The 20,624-nt window shown below is 33.0% G+C and overlaps 1 protein-coding gene across 1 annotated transcript; it reads right to left on the minus strand.

The window, feature by feature from the left end:
* Positions 1 to 5,090: 5,090 nt before the first annotated feature.
* Positions 5,091 to 7,884, minus strand: LOC149220700 (L-type lectin-domain containing receptor kinase VIII.1-like). Its single transcript, XM_089384874.1, has one exon. The coding sequence runs from the start codon at positions 7,465 to 7,467 to the stop codon at positions 5,335 to 5,337; it is 2,133 nt and encodes a 710-aa protein (XP_089241000.1). The 5' UTR covers positions 7,468 to 7,884; the 3' UTR covers positions 5,091 to 5,334.
* Positions 7,885 to 20,624: the final 12,740 nt, after the last annotated feature.

Raw genomic sequence — 20,624 nt, forward strand, 5'->3', positions numbered from 1 at the left:
ACTTAAAAAAAAACCTAAACTTTAGTAAAGGTGGAAAAGTAACAAATCCCCTATCAGCTTAAAAGAATAATCTATATAAAAAAATCTCTTATACTTCCATGTTGCTTAAATATACAACCAACTTAGATTCATCTTAACTCATAATCTACTAAACATAGAGAGAGATCAAATCCTTTGATGTGCAAACTTCATTTAGATTGAACATATATTTGATCTCTATTAGCTTAGTAGATGGATCTAGGCTGATAGTTAATAAATTATTATTCTTAACTAATTAGTTAGGACAAAGAAAATTCATAAAGAAAATCCTGATATATAAATAATTTATTATATAATGTAATGATGATGTCAACACCATTATTAGATTTTATGGGAAATTATCTTAAAAGATTAATATTAATAATTAATATGTAAGAGATTTATATAAAAAGATTAATAATAATGGTAATAATAAACTTATAATAAGAGCAAAAATATAATTTTAGTAACGAAAATTAAAAAACAAAATTAAATTAAAGATGTGCCAAATAAAAATTTATACAAAATATTATTATGTTTTATTTAATGCTCATGGGACACAGTTCGATTAGACGTTTTCATGTTATAAAGTAATGTAAACCATGATTCAATGTTAATCCTATTGGGTCAAACCAACCAATACATATATTGGGTATATTGTAGTGTCACTAAATGAGTGTAAACATTTGAATGTTAGTTCTATTAATAATAAAATATTTATATGATTAAAAATGAGAATACTTAAAGATGTGAAATTTATATAATTACTAATAATTATTATTATATATAATATGAAATTGTATGTTGTATATTTTTTATTTATACATTTATTTTTAGTTGTAAAAGAGTTGGCATTCAAAAATGTTGACAAGCTTACATATAATACATTACTTACTTAGATTACATACATATCCCTATACTCAGTTGTAGAGTGCCTCTCAGCGTAATTGCAACCTATATGAAATCTAACAAATGGGTAGCAAACACATTAATCAAAATTAGGTGAATCTTGAACAATGACAAAGAAATAGAGATAAAAAGAAATATGGAAAATAGACAATCATTTATAGAATAAATTAGATATCAAAAGAGCCAAAATTTAAGTAATTAAAATGATGTGAGATTTTTTTTTTTTTTAAACAATACACTAGAAAACTCCAACGCAAAATCATTTAACAATGAATTTATTATTATCTTTTACTTAAACACAACCAAGTCGACCAACAAGACTTTCTGGTGCATTACAATGGAGAATATCCAAACCTTTCAAAGGATTTAAGTACATATAATAACATAGGCTCAATACCGTGGGTTACTAATAGTAGGTGCCCAAAATCACCACTTTTGACCTAAGAATCTTAACTATTGAGTTGAAATTTACCTAACAATCTCCCCCTTAAACTTTCATGGGGAAATTCTTGGGATATGCACAATCCCCCATTTAAACTTTCTGGGGTAATTTTTGGGATATGCCCATTTACATGCACTTTAAAAATGTCCATCACCAAAGTTTTTTTGTTTTGTTACACGCTTGCTCACACCAAGTGCTCTCCTTATGCCGCTTCATCAAACCGTCATCTAGTTCTTGCCTACATTGGCTTTCGTCTTTGCCTTTGCATCTCTCAGTTGAACCAACAATCTCATGTCATCTTTAGACGAGATGTCCATCCTGTTCTTGGCCTCCTCGTTGCCACTTTGACCAAACAATATATTTATTTCTTCACGAAGTAGCAACTTCTCCTTTTGGGCCACATAAACCATGTACATATGATTTACCCTAGTCCTTTTGGGCCACATAAACCATGTACTGTCATCTTTAGACGAGATATCCATCCTGTTCTTGGCCTCCTCGTTGCCACTTTGACCAAACAATATATTTATTTCTTCATGAAGTAGCAACTTCTCCTTTTGGGCCACATAAACCATGTACATATGATTTACCCTAGTCCTTTTGGGCCACATAAACCATGTACATATGATTTACCCTAGAAAACCCCAACCACTGAAAAACCATCCAAGAATAGATCTATTGTTATCCTTGACTTAAATGCAACCAAGGTGGTTAATGCATTGGACCTATCCAAGTGAGGCACCCACTCAACTCTCACACCTTACAATGGAGAATCCCCAAACAATTTAAGGGCTTTAACTACTTGTAACACCATAGGTTCACCAATCTAGGTGTTGAAACCACCATTGGATATAACTACATGTAATACCATACTGTCACCAATACAGATGCCCAAACCACTACTATTGAATTAACAATCCTGACTCTTTTTACGAAGTCATATAATTACCAACCTAGATCCTTCTTAACTCCGAATCTATGAAAGACATCAAATCTCTCAATGTGCAAATCAAGAACTTGAGGAAAGATTTGAACCTCGAGATTTGATCTCTCTAGATGCTTGATAAATCTATGGATATACACATAGGCTGGTTTATATATATATATATATATATATATATATTAAAATTAAAAATTAATTTTTAAGTAAAGTCAAAATATTTTAATTAATAATTATAATTATTAATTCACTACCTTGATAGTCCAGTTTAGTATAAAAGATATGTTGTAATGCTCTGTCCTATTATGTTATGTACACATTTTGACTCAGTCAAATTACATAAAAACAAAAACAAAACAAAATAAATAATTATAATTAATAATTAAATCTGCCTAGATCCACTTTAACTTTATATCTATAAAAGTCTAGAGGGATCAAATCTCTTTAGGTGTAAACCTCTTTTAGATTGGAAAGATATTTGATTCCTCTTGGCACTTTGTCCTATTTGTTATGTGAACATTTTGACTCAGTGAAATTACATAAAAACAAAAACAAAAACAAAATAAATAATTATAATTAATAATTAAACTTGCCTAGATCCATTTTAAGTGGTATCTATAAAAGTCTAGAGGGATCAAATCTCTTGAGGTGCATACCTCTTTTAGATTGAAAATATATTTGATTCCTCTTGGCACTTTGTGGATCCAGAGTAAAAATGGATCTAGGCTAGTTTTATTTTATGTAATTTGATCGAATCAAAATATTTACATAACATAATATAACATAACCTTACAATATCTTTTCCATATTGGGTTTTGGCCCAACAAAAATAGAAAACTATGTTTATTGATAATAAACATAGCTAAATTTTCAATATCTTAGTTTAGATAATCACAATTCCATTATCAATTTTATTTATCTAATATTTTTTAAATAACATACACCACACATCTATATATATATATATATATATAATTAAATTATTTTGAAAAAAATGAAAATTAAAATATATCCTAAATCTATAATAAAATACTCAATGATTAATAGTAAAATTAAACATGAAATATATAATATTTTCATTATTATATAAAATATTATAATTATATTTTTTAATTATTCATTTATAATTTAATAAATAAATATATTTAAATTTAATTAATATTTATAGTTAAATTGTTTATTGATAAAATTTACTTTTTTCTTTAAACCATTATAGATCTATCTTAATTCCAGATTTATCAAGCATTTAGAGGGATCAAATCTCTTGAGGTGCAAACCTTTCCTCAAGTTTTATATTGGAAAAAGGAGGTTTGCACCTTGAGAGATTTGATCCCTCTAAACACATGATAAATCCGGAGTTAAGATAGATCTATGCTGATTTATATATCATAAATACTTATTGTTTTTTTCTTTGAAAAAATTTAACTCACACAAAAGTGTTTTTAACTATGATATACTAATTATTTTTTATTTTGATAAAATTTACCTCATACCAACTTAAGGCAACATTTTGTTGTTGTTGTAACTATTCCAATTCCAATTTCATGTAACGTTTTGTAGACAACACATAATACACAATATTTTAGTTCTGTAAGTATTTCAATCCCATGCAACATTTTAAATGTATAATAGGAGTTGGTATTTTGGTTTTGTAAGTATTCCAATTTCACCTAACATTTTACATGTAATAAGAGTGACAAATAATATTATATGGTTTTGTCAAATAATATTATATGGTGTTTTACATTACAAAAAAAACCTAATCTAAGTAAAGCGAGGAATGAAGTGTTGGTAAGATTTATTGTGTCCCAATGTGAAGCAAGACACAATTTACAAATAAATAATCTCATTTCACCATTATAGATTACATATTATATAGATTAAGAATTTTGAAAATAAAACACACCTTAACTTCTGCAGCAATACTCCTTTCCTAAAAGAACCTTATACTCTTTTTGTTTTTTTGAGTTTTGTCCACACGTAATTTTCTTTTGTGATTAATAATATAATTGTATATATGTAATTTTAGTTAAAAAATTTAATTGAACAATATATTCAATATTATTCTTTATTTTTCATTATTTCAATAACATGTGTTTTTATTTTTTATTTTTAATATAATATCAACGTCTCTCATATTTTTTATTTTTCATTTTAATTATCCCATATATATATTTAACATAATATTACCAGACAATAACTACTCATAATCTTTATTTTTTATTATTTAATAAAAATATATTTAAAAATATTAAAATAAAATAATATAACAAACATCTCTCACGTACTATGCTGTAAAGCGCCTATGAGCACAACAAAAATTTACAGTGACATAATCTATACCAATATCAAATGCCATCTCCCCCATAAACAAACCATGGATAAATTGAACATAATACAAACCATTTATTTTTTTAAGGAATTGGTGTGGTTAGGAAGAAGGAATAGAATTGTTCTAAGCCGATTGAATGTGTGAGGGATGTTGACAGTAAAATAAAAATCAATAAAAACCATTCCAAAATTCAAGAACGATCTTTTTGAAAAATCACCCGCGAGTACACACTTTGATTTCGTATGAATGGTAAAAATATATCGAAAAATTTATTCCGGAGAAAGAGAAGCTGTTGCTTCTATCACTGAGCTATTATTCCACAACGTATGAAACTTGAATGGTGGGTGGGTGGTAGTGATGAAATTCATGCGGGCTAGATATGATAAAGATGGTCCAGATTTATCTGGATCAGAGGAATAAACAGTACTGCGCAATAATGATGAAGAATGTTATATGAACACATATCCATGGCTGTTACCCTGTGCGAAGTTCATCTACAAAGGAACTTACAGACTGGAAGGAAACTGAGGCATTCAATAACCTAAAATGAACTTTGAAATGACATAGCTTGCAGGAAAATAAGGCATTCACACACCCGAACTGAAATTACCAATGAATTGAATGGAGATGGGGAGGAAGAATAGTCACAGACATTGGAAGATGGAGGATGCACCACCAGGCACTTGTGCATAACTACTGTCTTCTGCTGCTGCTGCTGCCAAGGAGATCGATCTTTACATTAGATGAGCAGGAATTGAGGTTGCAGAGTTCTGTTGTGCTGGGATAGGGGAAATATGTAGTAGGTCTGTTTGAAGGCAAGAGTGGCAGTGACTTCTCCCCATTGATATATGAAACAATTTCCTCCATTGAAGGCCTGGAACTGGGATCACTCAGAGTACAGAGAAGGCCTATGACTGACAAGCAAAATACCTGCTCTGGATTGCACTTCATTTCTAATCTTTTGTCAACTATTTTGATCAGCTTGTCGTTCTCTTGCAGATTCCATGCCCATTGCAAAATATCAACTTCCTGCTCTGGAAGATTTTGATCTAGAGACCTCCTTCCTGATAAAATCTCCAACACCATCACTCCAAATCCAAACACATCTATTTTCTTATTGGGTATCTCTAGATGAATGCTTTCTGGAGGCCTAAGAAGTTGATCGTGATCTATTCCATCTGAAGCAGTAACCAAGCTCTTGGTACTCAGGTTTCTGTCCTGATGACTCATATATGGATAGATGAGACCAAAATCTCCTAGAACAGCTCTGAATGTGACATCAAGGAGCACATTGCTGATCTTGACATTCTTATGCAACAGGCTCTTTTCCCACCCACTGTGCAAAAAACAAAGAGCCTCAGCAATATCCTTCACCACCTTAAATCTCCTTGGCCATGGAAGAACCCCTCTGGCAAACAACCATTTATCAAGGCTCCCATTAGGCATGTATTCATAGATCAAAACCAGTTCTTTTTTCTCATTGCACCATCCTCTGAGGGGTACCAAATTAGGATGCCTTACTCTACTCAAAACCCTAATTTCCTTGAGCATTTTTCTTTTATCAAAACCTGCATGGAGAATCAAGTGAGGGGAAAACCTTTTGATCGCAACTGAAGAGCCATTCTGCAAGGTGCCCTTGAAGAATATACCCCTTTCTCCACACCCCAATATCTCTCCCTCACTGAATGATCTTGTGGCTAAAGAGAGTTCAGACATGGAGAACTGCCCTGGCTTATGGGGAGGTCTAGGTCTGTGCTTCTTTCCCACCAATGCTGCAGTTGCAAATTTGGGCTTCTCTTGCCGCTTTCGGTTACAGTACAGATTGAACAGAACAATCAAACATAGGACCACAACTGCTATGAAGATCAGAAAGACACTAGGAGGCTCTCTGTGACTCCTCCCCAACAGAAATAGCTTTCTTTCACAGGTGGCTTCAGTGGGCATGCGGAGGTAGGCCTGACTTGTGGATGAGAAATTCCAGGACATAATGTTGTGTATCTGTGTAAAATGTCCTGTTGAAGCAGAAAACCCTACAAACATGTACTCCTTGAGAAAACTTGAGAGATCCAGAGGAGCAGCATAGATGGCCTTGGATGGTTTATCATCTCTCTCTCTGCCAAGACTCAGATCAATCCACCTTCTGTTCCCATCATAATTAATCCATACCCTGACCAACGTCCCATTCTTGAATGAAACCCCTGCATCTGCAGCATCAATAGTTGTATTAGAAATTATGCTGCCCAGATTGATTCCTACATGATTATCGTTGGGGTCACCGAATTTTTCATTTTTGTATGTATCAAACTCCACTGCAAAGGCCTTGTAGTCATCTTCACATGCATCATTCAGCATCCCAAGCCATGGCCCTGGTCTGCCCACAGTTACTTCATCAGGCACAAGAATGAAGGTGAGGCCACTCCCTCCATGGCCATTCGCATCCAAGCCTGCTCTCGCTGATACAGTGCTGTCTATCTGGAACGAGAAAGTAGTGTGGAACGATGCAGGTGTACCAGTCTTCGGATCCAAGAGGCGGATCGGAGACGAGTAAATTGCCCTACCTGCTTGAAATGAGATGTTGGCTTCTGGATCAGAGGGCGGAGCTGGGATCTGTATGATTCCCAAATCTTCTGCTAAACTTGCACTGCCCAGAAGCTTGATGTCATGGTATTTCTTGCTGTGGGGTTTGAAATCAGGAAAGAACAGATGCTTTGAAACATTACTTGGTGGACCCAATTCCATGGACTGCTCATGGGCTGCTGAGATACTAATAACCCACCATAGGATTGAGAACATAAGGAGATCCACATATTTAATCAAAGAATCCATAGAGAAAAAGAAATATTCAAAGAACTACAATACAGAAGCTCAGAGATTCTAGATTGATGATACCCAATAAAAATAACCAAAACCCAATCTCCTATTGTTTCTGCAAGTTCATAAACTTTTACTTGCAGCTTCAATAGGGATTTCTTGCTACTGGAAACCACTTAGACTGCAAGAACAATTGCTAAAACTACTACTATACTGGCACTATAAACAGCTGTTCTAGTGTATTGCAAGTGCTATCAATTGGAATATATTGGCTCATCTTGAAACTGTGGTGATGTTTATATGGCTACGGCTGCCACAATTGCGACAGAAGGTGCCGTGCTAATCTGAAATATTGCACATGGTGGGTGTCCTTCTGCAGCCGAGAGCATGGCACAGACCGACTTGTTCTTTGTCATTTTTGAAAATACCAATCCATTTGGATAGGACTGAATGAATTGTTGTCTAGATGCTCATTTCATAAAGATCTCTGTCCCAGCTGCGGTGCGCAAAGATTTTGGATATTTGCATATGGCATCAAATATCGGGTTGGTGCAGGATGGCCCATGCAAGAAAATGACATAAAGATGAAAAACCATACTCCAAAATGAGATGAGGAGATTAAATTAAGCAATTTAATTGGATCTGTATTTTCATCCAGATTTAAATATGTTTGTGTTGAGTGAAAGCAGTGTAATCTCAATAAATAGATTTGATGGTGTTGACTGGAACCACCTTAATCAATTTGATCGGATCACACATTATATTTGATTTTGTTGAGTGGAAGCACTTCAGGTCCTCTAACCTTGAAGTCGTTACTTATCACATCCACACAGAAAAGTGTAATATTATATATTATGTTTATAACATAATATCATCTATATCCTTTATATCTTTTCACTTCTTTAGGATAAATATATTTGTTTTTAATGGTTAGTTATTGATTTTAATTAGGAATTTAACAATTTTCTTATTAGGTTTGAAACCTATGAACTTTCTCTTGATATTGATCTAGACATGAAGACCCTTTTAATGGTGTGAAATTTGTCTCAATCAAAGCTCATATGAGAATGTTTTTCTTCTTGGAAGTTGACCTACCTTGTTGACTACCATGCTACGAGTGAATGCCACATTAACCCCCATTACTCACACATGTGGATCTAGCCACATGTAGACTTTCAAGAAGATTCTAAAAAGTTCAAAATCACAACTCTGATTAAGGGTTGAGGAAGTTGAAAACTTGCCTCTTGTCGACCATTGGGTTACATTAATTACCAGGCCATTAGGAGTGAGGGTTCCATTGTATGCCATTGTATTTGTTCATAGTTGAGTAGAGCAACTAGGAGTGGTAAGTTAGAGAGAAAAACATATGGGTCTAAGATTTTGTACTAGCCTTACATGTGACAATTTTTTTCTTCGTAAAATGGTATGGATATTCCATTAGACAATCTATCACAATAGATATGATACAAATAGACAAATTTATACTATTAGGGTTAATTTCTTTATATTCTAGATTTATTAATTGTTATTTTCTGCTTATGTATGTATAGATAAAAATGCGGAAATTAGAGAATGATAAAATACAATCACGCATAAACACAATGAGCACAAGATATGCTCCAGAACACCCTTACGGAAGAAAACCCAACTAGAAGGTGAGGTTGCTTTGCTCTTTTTTTTTTTGGAATGGTAATAATGCAAGTAGAAAGTAGAAGACACTCTTTAGGAAGTCATATTAAACTTGTGGCCTGATAGGCTACTATAGAACGCTAACTCCATACGTTTTTCTCTCTCATGCCTACTCCCAATTGTTCTACTCTACCATGGAACAAGATACAATTAAAAATGAATGGAACCCCTTTTCCTCCTAGTGGCCCAATTGTAAGATATCTCGATAGCCAACTAGGAGTCAAGTTTCACTCCAAATCTCATCTAGAGTTGCACATTTGACCCTTCTAAAGTCTTCTTCTAAGTCACCACATGGATAGCCCCTTTTGCATGAGTAATGAGGGATGGCATGTCATCCTCTCGAACCATGGTGGTCAAGTATTATAGGTCAACTTTTGGGAGGCATAACTTTTCTATAGGAAAACTGATTGATGCAATTCTTGCACCATTGGAAAGGTATTTGAGTCTAAAATAGTGTCATAGGGTCCAACACTTATGCAAGAATGTTTTACCTCCAAACAATGTCATTTAAGGCCTCAAAATGACTCTGGAAGGCTTCAGAACCAAATTCTTCAAATTGGGTCATGCCACTAAAGTTGCTCTTGCATGCTAATTCCTCCAATATTTTTCCACTCTAAAAGCACCGAGACAGGTGAAAAATAATATAATTATCCTATATGAATCAATTTCTCAAGTAACTCCACATAGAGTACCTCTTTCTTTGTATTTGCACCTTTCCATACTAGAGAAAAGATAGTAGAGAAATGTCACCTTCTAGTTACGTTTTCTCCCATAATGAGTTTCCCAAGGTAGATCTTGTGTTTATTTGTAGATGGCGAGTGATATTTTTTTGTTCTCTATTTTTCCATTTAAACTATTTCATACATATAAGAGAAAAACTAGTAATTAAAAAATATGCACTCTAAAGGAATTAACCTTCAACATAAATATTTTAGTATTTTATTAGATCTATTATGACGAATCGTTCCAATGGAATATCCATGACAATTTATAGATTAAGGATGGAAGATAAGGCTCAACCAATATAAGTTTCATCGATAGAGAATGAAAAAGAAACAACATTTTTTTTTTTTTTATGAAGCCTCAAAGGGAAATTCAGGGGTGGTAGCGGTAGGGGGTTCCCTTTTCAAACTTGGAGGAAAACATAAAAGTAGCTTTTCCTTGGGATTGGAAGTGACCTCTAATATTGAAGCAAAATCTCAAGTGTGTTTTAAGAGATAGATCTAGCAAGGACAATATAGTTAAGAAACCACAATAGTAAGAGATTCATCCATCATTTTTCTTATCCTTCACGCTTGTTCTATCCATAGATATGGTTTTTTGCAAATATTACTTCACTAAATTCAAGACACGGTGCTAAATTTTGAGTCCATTACATTCCACCAAGTACTAGGGGAAAGTAATGCTTTGGCGAAATATTTAGAAAACTCTTGAATATAGTTGGAAGAAGGTTGGTTAAGTATAAGTTGGGGGGCATTGATACTAGCACCTACTCCATGAATTCAATAAGGATCAATTTAGTTTGGTAGAGGTTGACATGTGAACACATTTTCATGGTGCAAAGTATGGGGAATTAAAGGACCCCTCAGTTACTACCTTCATGTATTTCATTTTTTTGATAGTGGAGTTAATGCAATTTTTTCCATGAGGCTCTCCAGTATAGAGTGGGATGTTTTGATTATTGAGGTTTCGACATGAAAAAGTCTCTACAATTTGGTTATGGTTCACTGTATTTCATTACTAGTTCATGGATGGGTTGTGTTCTAGCAATATAAAGTGGTGAAAGGACACTTAGTGTTGCATCTCTCTAGTGATTATGGTGTAATTTAGGGATAAATGTTGCGTAATGTGTGAGCTAGTTGAGATTTGAAGGCACATGTGGCTCATTAAGTGTGGTCTTGTGGAGACATAAAGAGATGTTACTAAGTCTACCTTGCATTGAAGTGATTGATATTTTGCATGGGGGAATACCTTACAAATTAGTTCCTGGGAGTGGGTAAAGCTTGTAGTTCACATGGGGGATCAAATTTGTGTTCTAAGAGAGACATAGGAAGGCATAAAAACCCACATATAGGCTCATAGACTATATAGTATTGACTGAATATTTGGGAGTAATGGTAGCCAGGGTTGAGAACATGGAGTAGTCATAGTGTGTTTCTTTGTTTGACATTCAATCTCAATATCCCTTGGTAGTCTAGTCCGTCATGCTTTGTAAAGTTAATCAATAAAATAGTTTGGAAGCAATGGAGGCAAGAAATCACCAGATAGCTCACCTAGATTTAGAAAGGGGACTTTCAAGCTCAATTTAAGGTTCATGGGTTCAAGAAAGGGTCTTAAATGGTAAAATCTATTAAATTTTAACATTTTTTAGTTTTGGGACAGTATGTAAAGAAATACACTTAGTATAATATAATATATAATAGTTGATGAATTTTTATAATGATAATATTAATTTCAAACTTAGACATTTGATGCTAAATGAAAGTTGTTTTTTTTTTTTTTTTTTCAATTATAAAACTGTTCAATTTGAATTATTTAAATAAAAAATTTACATTTAACTGCAAAAAAAACACTTACAACACATTAAATTTTATTTATATTTCTATTATTAAGATAAAACCTAAATTTACGTTTATTTCTCCCTCAATTTCTTATAATATTTTGCTGGCGATATTGGATTTTCATGTATAATCAAATTATAAAATATACATAAAGTACGATTGGATTCCTCATATTACTAGCGGACCTTCCAAGACCAAAAGATGATGTGAGACCACATAAGATAATAGTATGAGGAATATGTGGGAAATGGCTTGAAGATCACCCCTGGAAATTAACCCAACGATGTACTTGGGTCTAAGCCTGAGGAATAGCCTGGGCACAAACCCCACAAAGAAAAATTTGGAGTGGGTGAATAACATTGAATTTAATTTGATTGTTGATTTGGAGAATATTTTTGAAATATGATAGAAAAATGTGAGGCCCATTCATCTGATTCCAAAATGTTCTAAAAAATCCAGATAAAAATGGTTGGTGACAATTTACCTCACTAGCATGTCGATAGTCTCCTCAACAAGTCTACACACTCAATACTTTTCAAGTCTAATTGATTTGGTTTTGAAGAGTGATATACGAGCAAAGGACTTATTCTTATAGGGCGACGTATAAGGATTTGTCCTTTTTGTCACACTCCAATATCCTCTATCCTTAATGGCACGACAATGATTTTTAATATGATTCACAATATGAGTTTTTATCCTTTTAGTTTACTTACTATTTCCATTAAGTGTTACACAAATCACTTTCCTTCTCAAATTGATATCTCTTATCGTTAGCATTCATGATCACTAACAAGAAAATCCATGCCTATGCTTTTCTAGCTACTCATTATATCTTTCTATCCAGTCAAGCTCATGGGGAATTTGGGATGGCTCTTAAAACTGTGCATGAATCGATCTAGCGAGATGAGCTTCATGTGCTACACCATTACCAGTTATAAAGTTAATATCTCAAGGAAACACAATCGAAAATGGATATTACCATCCCTGCATGCTAATTGAATGGTAACTCTCTTGCCCAGTGCTAGAGGCATTCAATCGCCCACTTGGGGAGCACTCTGGACCATTCTCCCTAGCCACATTTTGTTGCCCCTGGTCAATATTTTTACTTATCTATTATCTGACCTAGGGAGGATGTTTTACCCTTGACGCAACAACATCATCACTCCCTCTAATTGAGGAAAATATTATCAACCACTCTGACTTGTCCCTGAAGTATACAAACTTCTCAAGCTTGTCCCTGAAGTATACAAAATTATTAAGCTTTTCCCTGAAGTGTACAAAATTCTCAAGCTTGTCTATGATGTGTAAAAACTTCTCAAGTTTGTCCCTGAAGTGTACAAACTTCTCAAGCTTGTCCCTAAAGTGTACAAACTTTGGCTTGCAACATAGGATTTTTGTGAGCGTCACTTCTCCCTTCAGTAGCATGCCTGGTAAATATTAATGTTCTTCAACTTATCATCATGATATTATCCTACACCTAATCAAACAATCAAACGTGAAGTTACTGAAGCCACACTACGTCTCAACTCGTCTAACTAACTGTAATATACTCAACCTTTGCAGTCTTGAGTGTGATAGATGTCTGCTTCTTGCCTAAGAAAAATCCAAACTTAATCATCATCTTGATGTGTTCTTCCTGTCTTCAACACTCTTTACCCAATCTCAATATGTATATTCCTATGACTGCTTCCTTCACTGGAACTCCCTCTATAATAGAAGCAAATCTTCCTTCCATTGCTTCTCCCTCTGTCACTTGAGTCCTTCAACTCCCATAAAAAATAAGTCACATAATAATAATATCAATGAAGAATCATCATATATCCATTAATCCAAAAATTCCTAGCCCAACGTGTCTGCTTGTGATCATACAAAGTCTTCTTCAATCATGATATTTCTTCTCATGTACCTCAAAGCCTTGAGGTAGGTTTATGTACGCTTCTTCTTCCATTGAGAAAAGTAATCTCTGCATCCAATTGGTGAAATTTTCAAAGTAATATAAATGATAATATTTCTAACAGAAGTGTACCTAACAACTGGAGCAAATGTCTTATCATGATCCTTTCTCTCTTTCTGGGAGAACCTTCTAGTCTAAACTCTTGCTTTTTGCTTGTTTATGTTGCCACCTGCTTCATGCTAGATATTGTAGATCCATTTGGAAGTCACCACTGACTTCCCTTCGACATAATCAAGGTATATTTTAAACTTGCTAATCTTCTTACTCCCTCTGAGCTTAAATCTCATCTAGTACAATTTTTTCTCAACATAAATCACAGATTTGGGAGAGTCCTCTTGTCACAAGATTTCCTTCGTTCTTACACTACTTCCATCTGCTGTTAGATCCTTAGAAACCTTCACTATGTACCTACAATCCTCACTAGGAGGCTATGGAAGAATAATTACAACCCAACAAAAGAAACAAAGACAAGAGGCTAACCAATAATATAGCGCCACCAACAATAATAACTAAGAAAATAGTCGATATAAAGTACTTATCTTTTGAGGATTATATGGTAATGTCATCTCCTCTTGATCTTGGCCTTCTTGCATACATATTGTAAATTTATCAATCTCATCCTCATCATTAACATGCTGCCATTCCTTCCTTGCATAACCTAGGATTTAAACGAACACATTAATCTAGGTCCAACTCTATGGTTTTATCCACAAACCCCAAGGCCTTCTAGTATGCTACAATTTACAAACCCTAGAATTTTCATTTACACCCTTTCTTCTATAACAACAACTAGGATCAAGCAATGATGCCCTTAGACCTTAATATTAGCATATTTATGCAATCCCCAACATCTTCAAAAACTTATCAATATTTCTGGTAAGTATGTTCAATAATGCCAACATGGCCTTATCAAAGGCCTCAATTCCAATTATATATTAGAGACCTTTAACATTTCTCTCTTTTGTAGATGCAACATAGTTCCACTCTATCAAGCCACACAAGTTTTGCCAAAGAGAAGGGCCACTTTAAGGAAACCCTAGGTAATCATTGCTGGAACATCAAGTGTTTCAAAGAGGCTAGCATTTCTGATGGAAGACAACAATTGTTGTAATGTATAAGTGAAGAAAAATTGCCACACCATTCTTATTTTTTAGCACATACTGTATCTATGTACTCCAAGGTCATATCTTGAGACTACATGTCAAAACATTATACCACCCTTGAATTATGTATGTTCTCAAATGAGATTATGTATGTTCTGGTCAATAGAGGAATTATGTTCTTGAATATGGCCTTATTTATGAGACTGCTGAATTTATGTGATTTATGTCAATGACTGTAGTAATGACAACAGGTTTGTTAAGTCGTTGTCTTTGCTTTCTGCATTTAATTACTTCTCCAAGTCCCAACACAATCCTCAGATCAATCTTCAACCAGACTTTGACTCTTGCTTTATTGAGTGAATATATGACCAAAATCTTATGCATATGGAGGTTTAGTATGTTTCTTGATAGACTCATTACCTCATGGATATATGTGCCAATAGATGTTATAACTATATCCATGTATCAAGAGATCCTCAAACACTACTAGACAAGAAATATGAAATGATGCAAAAGAAGTATGAAAAGGTGCAATTAGAACTTCAGAATGAGTTAACTTCCATGGACATTAGACTAGCAAAGGTGGAGTAAAATATTAGCAGTGGAGAAAAAGGTACCTTGGCAAAGCCAGATACCAGAGAGGAACTAGAAAAGAAAAGGACCAAAAGAGCACTAGATCGAGAGCAACAAGTCAAGGATGTTGATGCTAAGCAGTAGGCAGAAGCCACTGAGGCGGGGCCATCAAATGCCATATAAAATGTTTTGTTTTAATATTTTGTGATGTTTTGCAAATACAAGTTTTTGTTAGGAGTTTTCTATAAGGATTATGGTAGACATAATATAAAATCTCTCTCTGTTTAAAAAAAAAAAATGTGGTCAAAAATCACATCTGGGGGTTCTTGCCTACTCAAATTTAAGGAGGGGGTTTTGATGTAGAAACCACCCGGTTTATTGGGTGTTACCGTGGCAACCTCCCAATGAAATGCCCCTCCTTCCACAACCCCCCGCACATGGTTTATAAAACAACTATGTAACCCTAATCCCACTTTATGTTTGGCAGTGTATTTAATAAAAAATTATATTATATTTCCCCTAGAAAAATCGCAGGCTCCATGAAAAATGTTGGGTGGGATTTATAATTTGACTTTTCGTTTGGTTTTTATATATTTTAAATTTAAATTTTATTAATATAGTTTTTAAATAAACATTATTAATTTTAATTAATTTATTAATAATTAATATGAATCATTTTATGTATTTATGTGTGTATATATTTGATTGATTGATTTTTATTTTTTATTTTAATTAAAAGTGGATTTGAATAATGAGACTTAGGGTAGAAAAATGGCTTAGGGGACAAGGTTAATGAGTTAGGCTTGCATAGGGTCAATGATTTTAGTGGAGTTAATTTATATTACAACATTGGCTTCATGGGGGATAACATCTCTTTGTGAGGTGCTAACAACAAGTGGACCAATTGCCTTTATTATTGCCTTGCAAAACAATCTTTGCACCTTAACCTTTTCTAAAACTGTAGAATCTAGGCTTGACACCAATTTTGGAATATGAATTATTTTATTCTCCTCTTGTTGAAAGAAAATTGTTCAAACTACCACTCAAAGCTAAAATTTGAATGTTCATTTTGGCGAGCTTATTCATGTAGAAATATCTTATACTAATCTGCTCTAATACTATGGTTAAGTAAAATCATATTTCTAGTGCAAGCATGAAAGTCGTTTATTTCTTGAGCGCACTTTTCTTTCACTTTTTATTGATTAAAAAAAAACTTTAAATACTGGCAATTGATCATGATGTTGAAACTCATACTGGCAATGAAGAAAATCTGCAAAATTTGAGTTGAAAAAAATATTTAAGTAGGTTGTTACAAGATCACGAAATTGACAAGAGATAACAAGCACCTCTTCATCTTCTACATGGTTGAACTTCCTCTATATATTCTCTAATTTCGTTGCTCCTTTGGTGATGCAAATTTCCACATTCTGAAAATCTGATGAAAGAAATGAAAAGGAAAATAAGTTGCTTTCCTCACGTTTGAATTCTTTGACTAAGACCAGCTCATCAATAATTCCCTAATTGTGTTTCCAAAACTTTGTTTTATAGTTGTTGTACACTAATTCATTGCTTTCACAAGATTGCTAATATAAACTATTTGCAAAAGGGAACATTACCAACTTTCAAAACTCTTCATATTATTCAATAAAATAATCTCCTTAGAAGAATAATTTTTTGTTGGAGTTGAAAGAGGTTTTGAATTTGGTTTTTATGAACAATAAAGTCTCTAAAAATATTCAAAAGAGGAAAATTATCTAAGAAAATAGGCGGCAACATTTTGTTCACAGGAGAGTTTTTGAATTCGTCTTCAACAATGTTGTCTTGAAGCAGATCTACACGTTCTTCAACAACACAATCTTGATTTTAATCAATAGGTTGGGAAGAAATAATTATCTCTCCTTGAGAGTCTTAAAAATAATTTTCTTTCAGCTCAGATCCTTCATTATGATTATTACCTTCTCCATCATCAAGAATATTTATATAAGTTCCGTCATAAAAATTAACAATAAAACCTGTGAAGCAATCATCAATAATTAAATAAATTTCAGTTGTAAAAGGAATGGGAGTTTTTTGTTTTGAAATATGAACATCTTCCATCCCCTTTCCTCTGAAATTGCAAGGCATTGGTTGAGTTCCAAAATTCTGAATTGCAAAAGGATATACATCTGACTTTTCTTCAATTTGCTACTCATTTAAAATCAACGCCTCTCCTTCTATGCAATCAACTAGTTTGCTACAAGCCCAAAAATTGTTTTCTATTTCCTCAACATCAATAAACATTTATTCTAAGCTTGGAGCTTTCCTCTTTCTGAGATAAAATGAAAATTTAGGTTTATGAGTTATTGTAATTAATATAATCTAGCAACAAGTTCAAAAGGTTTTATTTCGATAGGAATATCATTATAAATCCTTTCAAATCTCCTATTGAATATAGTAATATTTTCACCTTTCCTTCTTTTCATATCACAAAACTCAGAAAAGTAATAATCATATGATTTATTTTCATCCCATTTGCTTAAGAAAATATTGTGAAAGTCAACCCAAGAACTAATAGAACTTGTTGGTAAGTCTTTGAACCATTTTCTAACTCGTCCCTACAATGGCTATGTGAATAGCCTCATGAAGATGTCATCATGTTGAATTTCAAATGAGTCTATAAAGTATTGGAAAACAATCATATGTTGCATTGCTGAAATAATATCTTCTCCATTAAACCTAGGAAGATGCTTGAGATACTTAGAAGGCATCCCATGAAGGATAGATGGCAGTTTAAGAGGCCCATATCTTTTAAGAACCCATGGATGAATGCTTACAGGCTAGCCACAAGGTGTACCACTGACTTTAGGAGCTGAAATAAAAGTCTTTTGTTCAAGAGAACTTGGAGGAGACTCATCATTATTTTCGAAGGGCATAAACAAAGAGGGCTTCTCTAACTGAAAGTGTAAGAAGAAATTGAGCTTTCTTTTTCCAGTAAATAAAGTGAAGCTTTGAATATATCATTCTTTCTTTATACAAAGTAGAAGACATTTTTTTCAAATTTATAGGAAGAATTGGCAATGGACCAAATAATATAACTAAAATTTGTTGAAACAAAGTCATCATCTATGCCTGATTATTTTTGCAAGAGTCCTCCATTTCTTTATGAACATGGTTCGTTGTCCATCAAAGTCTTCAAAACTTCAGAGCCACTTGGTGAAAATCCACAACCTGTGTATGATCTTTGCCACCTTGAAAAATAAGATTTGATCATTGTCACGCCTCAAGGAAAATATTTTGAATCTTAGCTCCCCGACAACAAAGCAAATGTGTTGTAACTCCTTGAGATAGTTTGCTAGTTGTCTAGGAACTATACCTACTTTCGACCTCAACCTAGCCCTTGGGTCAGAGGGTGCTCCCTCAATACTTGAATAAAGTTTTTTGTTCATTGTCACTACAATAGCTTATTATGCACAAAGGGAAGATCCCAAATTAGATGAAAGGATTTGAAGAGAGTTGGAAACATACTTAGATGAAAGTCTGTAAATCTCTTTAATCTAAAGCCTATCCATTGGGCATGGAGTCAATCATACCAAAATATCTGAAGAACTTAAACAAAGGTTCAATTATGTTCTCATTCTTGTGCAATGAACTATGAAACAATATATACTCAAATATACAATCAAGAGGCTACCTTCCACACAAGGCAAATAATTACGATTGAATTAGTTTATGATTTGAAGAAGAAATTAGAAGAAATTTTAACAAATGTATTACATTCAAGATAACAAACAAGAATAATATTCCTATGGTTCAAAGACACAACAAATCCTGGTTATATGTAATGCAGGGCAATAATCTTTCTTTTAACTAGAGGTATAATAAAAACAAGATGATAGTATCATTAGTCTCTGTTCTCTGTGTAGAATATAACATTACATTGTGACATAAAGGAAATTGATAATCAATTTAGCCTCTCAAAGCATCCATATAACTTTAAATTTACACAGATGAATCAAAGATGCATAACATATAAGAAAAATAAAACATAAGAACACTAATTGCCAATAGCATAAATAATAATCTCTTGATTGAAATTCGAGAAATATTGTTCACAGGATACAAGTTTCCTTGTGCCCAAAATATAAACTCCTTCCTCTCTACTCCTCTTTTCCCTTCTTCCCATTTTAAGCTCTTTTATTTATGTTGATGAAATGATGTCTTCAACTGTGAAACTGAATACTATGAATAAATTGATGATGAGGCTATTGAAAAAAAATTTGCACCAAAAAATATTGTTATCCAATAATAGCAAAATATACCAAGTTTCCTTTGATCCACCAGTGAACTTTAAGAGCCAAATGCGTTTTATGGGTAACCCAAATTTTATTTATATTTTAATAAATATATTTATGAATTTTTATTTCTATAAAATTAATTTTATTTTATTTTTATTTATTACAAATTTACTTTAAGAGCCAAATGCATTTTATGGGTAACCCAAATTTTATTTATATTTTAATAAATATATTTATGAATTTTTATTTCTATAAAATTAATTTTATTTTATTTTTATTTATTACAAATTTATATATTTTATTTTAGTTAATTAATTTATTTGTGTTTTATTAAAATAGTAAAATTTATTGTTTTACAAATTATTTTAAATTATTTGTATTAGCTTTTAATTAAATTATTAAGTAATTAATTTGTGCACATATTAAAAATCATTGCTGTAAAAAATCACATCAAGAGGGCTTGCCTAACGAAATTCAAGTGCGGGGGCTGTCATGTAGAAGCCACTCGATTTGCCAGCGCAACCTCCTAGTAAAATCACGCCCCAATCCCCTTATGGTTTATAAAACAATTATGTACTCCTCTGTCTACCTGATCCCACTTTATGATATTTAATAAATATTAGCAATTGCCTCAAAAGGTGCAAAGAGAGGCCGATAGAAATGTTAAATTGAAAGAATTGTATTAATATTCACATGGACTTATTGAACAGTTTGGCAGGTCATAAAAGAAATAATCAAAATGAAACTAAAGGCTGTGGGAAAGAACAGTGTCACAATTTATCAAACATGAAATAAACACTGTGGAATCCCACCATAAAATGAATCATTCCAAATTTAAAAAGAACAATAGAGTCTGGAGGAACATTGCAGCACTAAATAGTAAATACCACAAGTTCCACTGCAAGTAGAGTTTTCCAGCATCAATCCTAGAGTGAAAGGGAAAACAAATGAAAGCATAATAAAAAGAGAAATGTTGAACTATCATCCATCTAATCCCCACTTTTCAGTCTGCACTTCA

Source organism: Pinus tabuliformis, chromosome Q, assembly GCF_031772625.1.
Source record: "Pinus tabuliformis cultivar Carrire ecotype Pingquan chromosome Q, CPIR1, whole genome shotgun sequence".
Classification (NCBI taxonomy): domain Eukaryota; kingdom Viridiplantae; phylum Streptophyta; class Pinopsida; order Pinales; family Pinaceae; genus Pinus; species Pinus tabuliformis.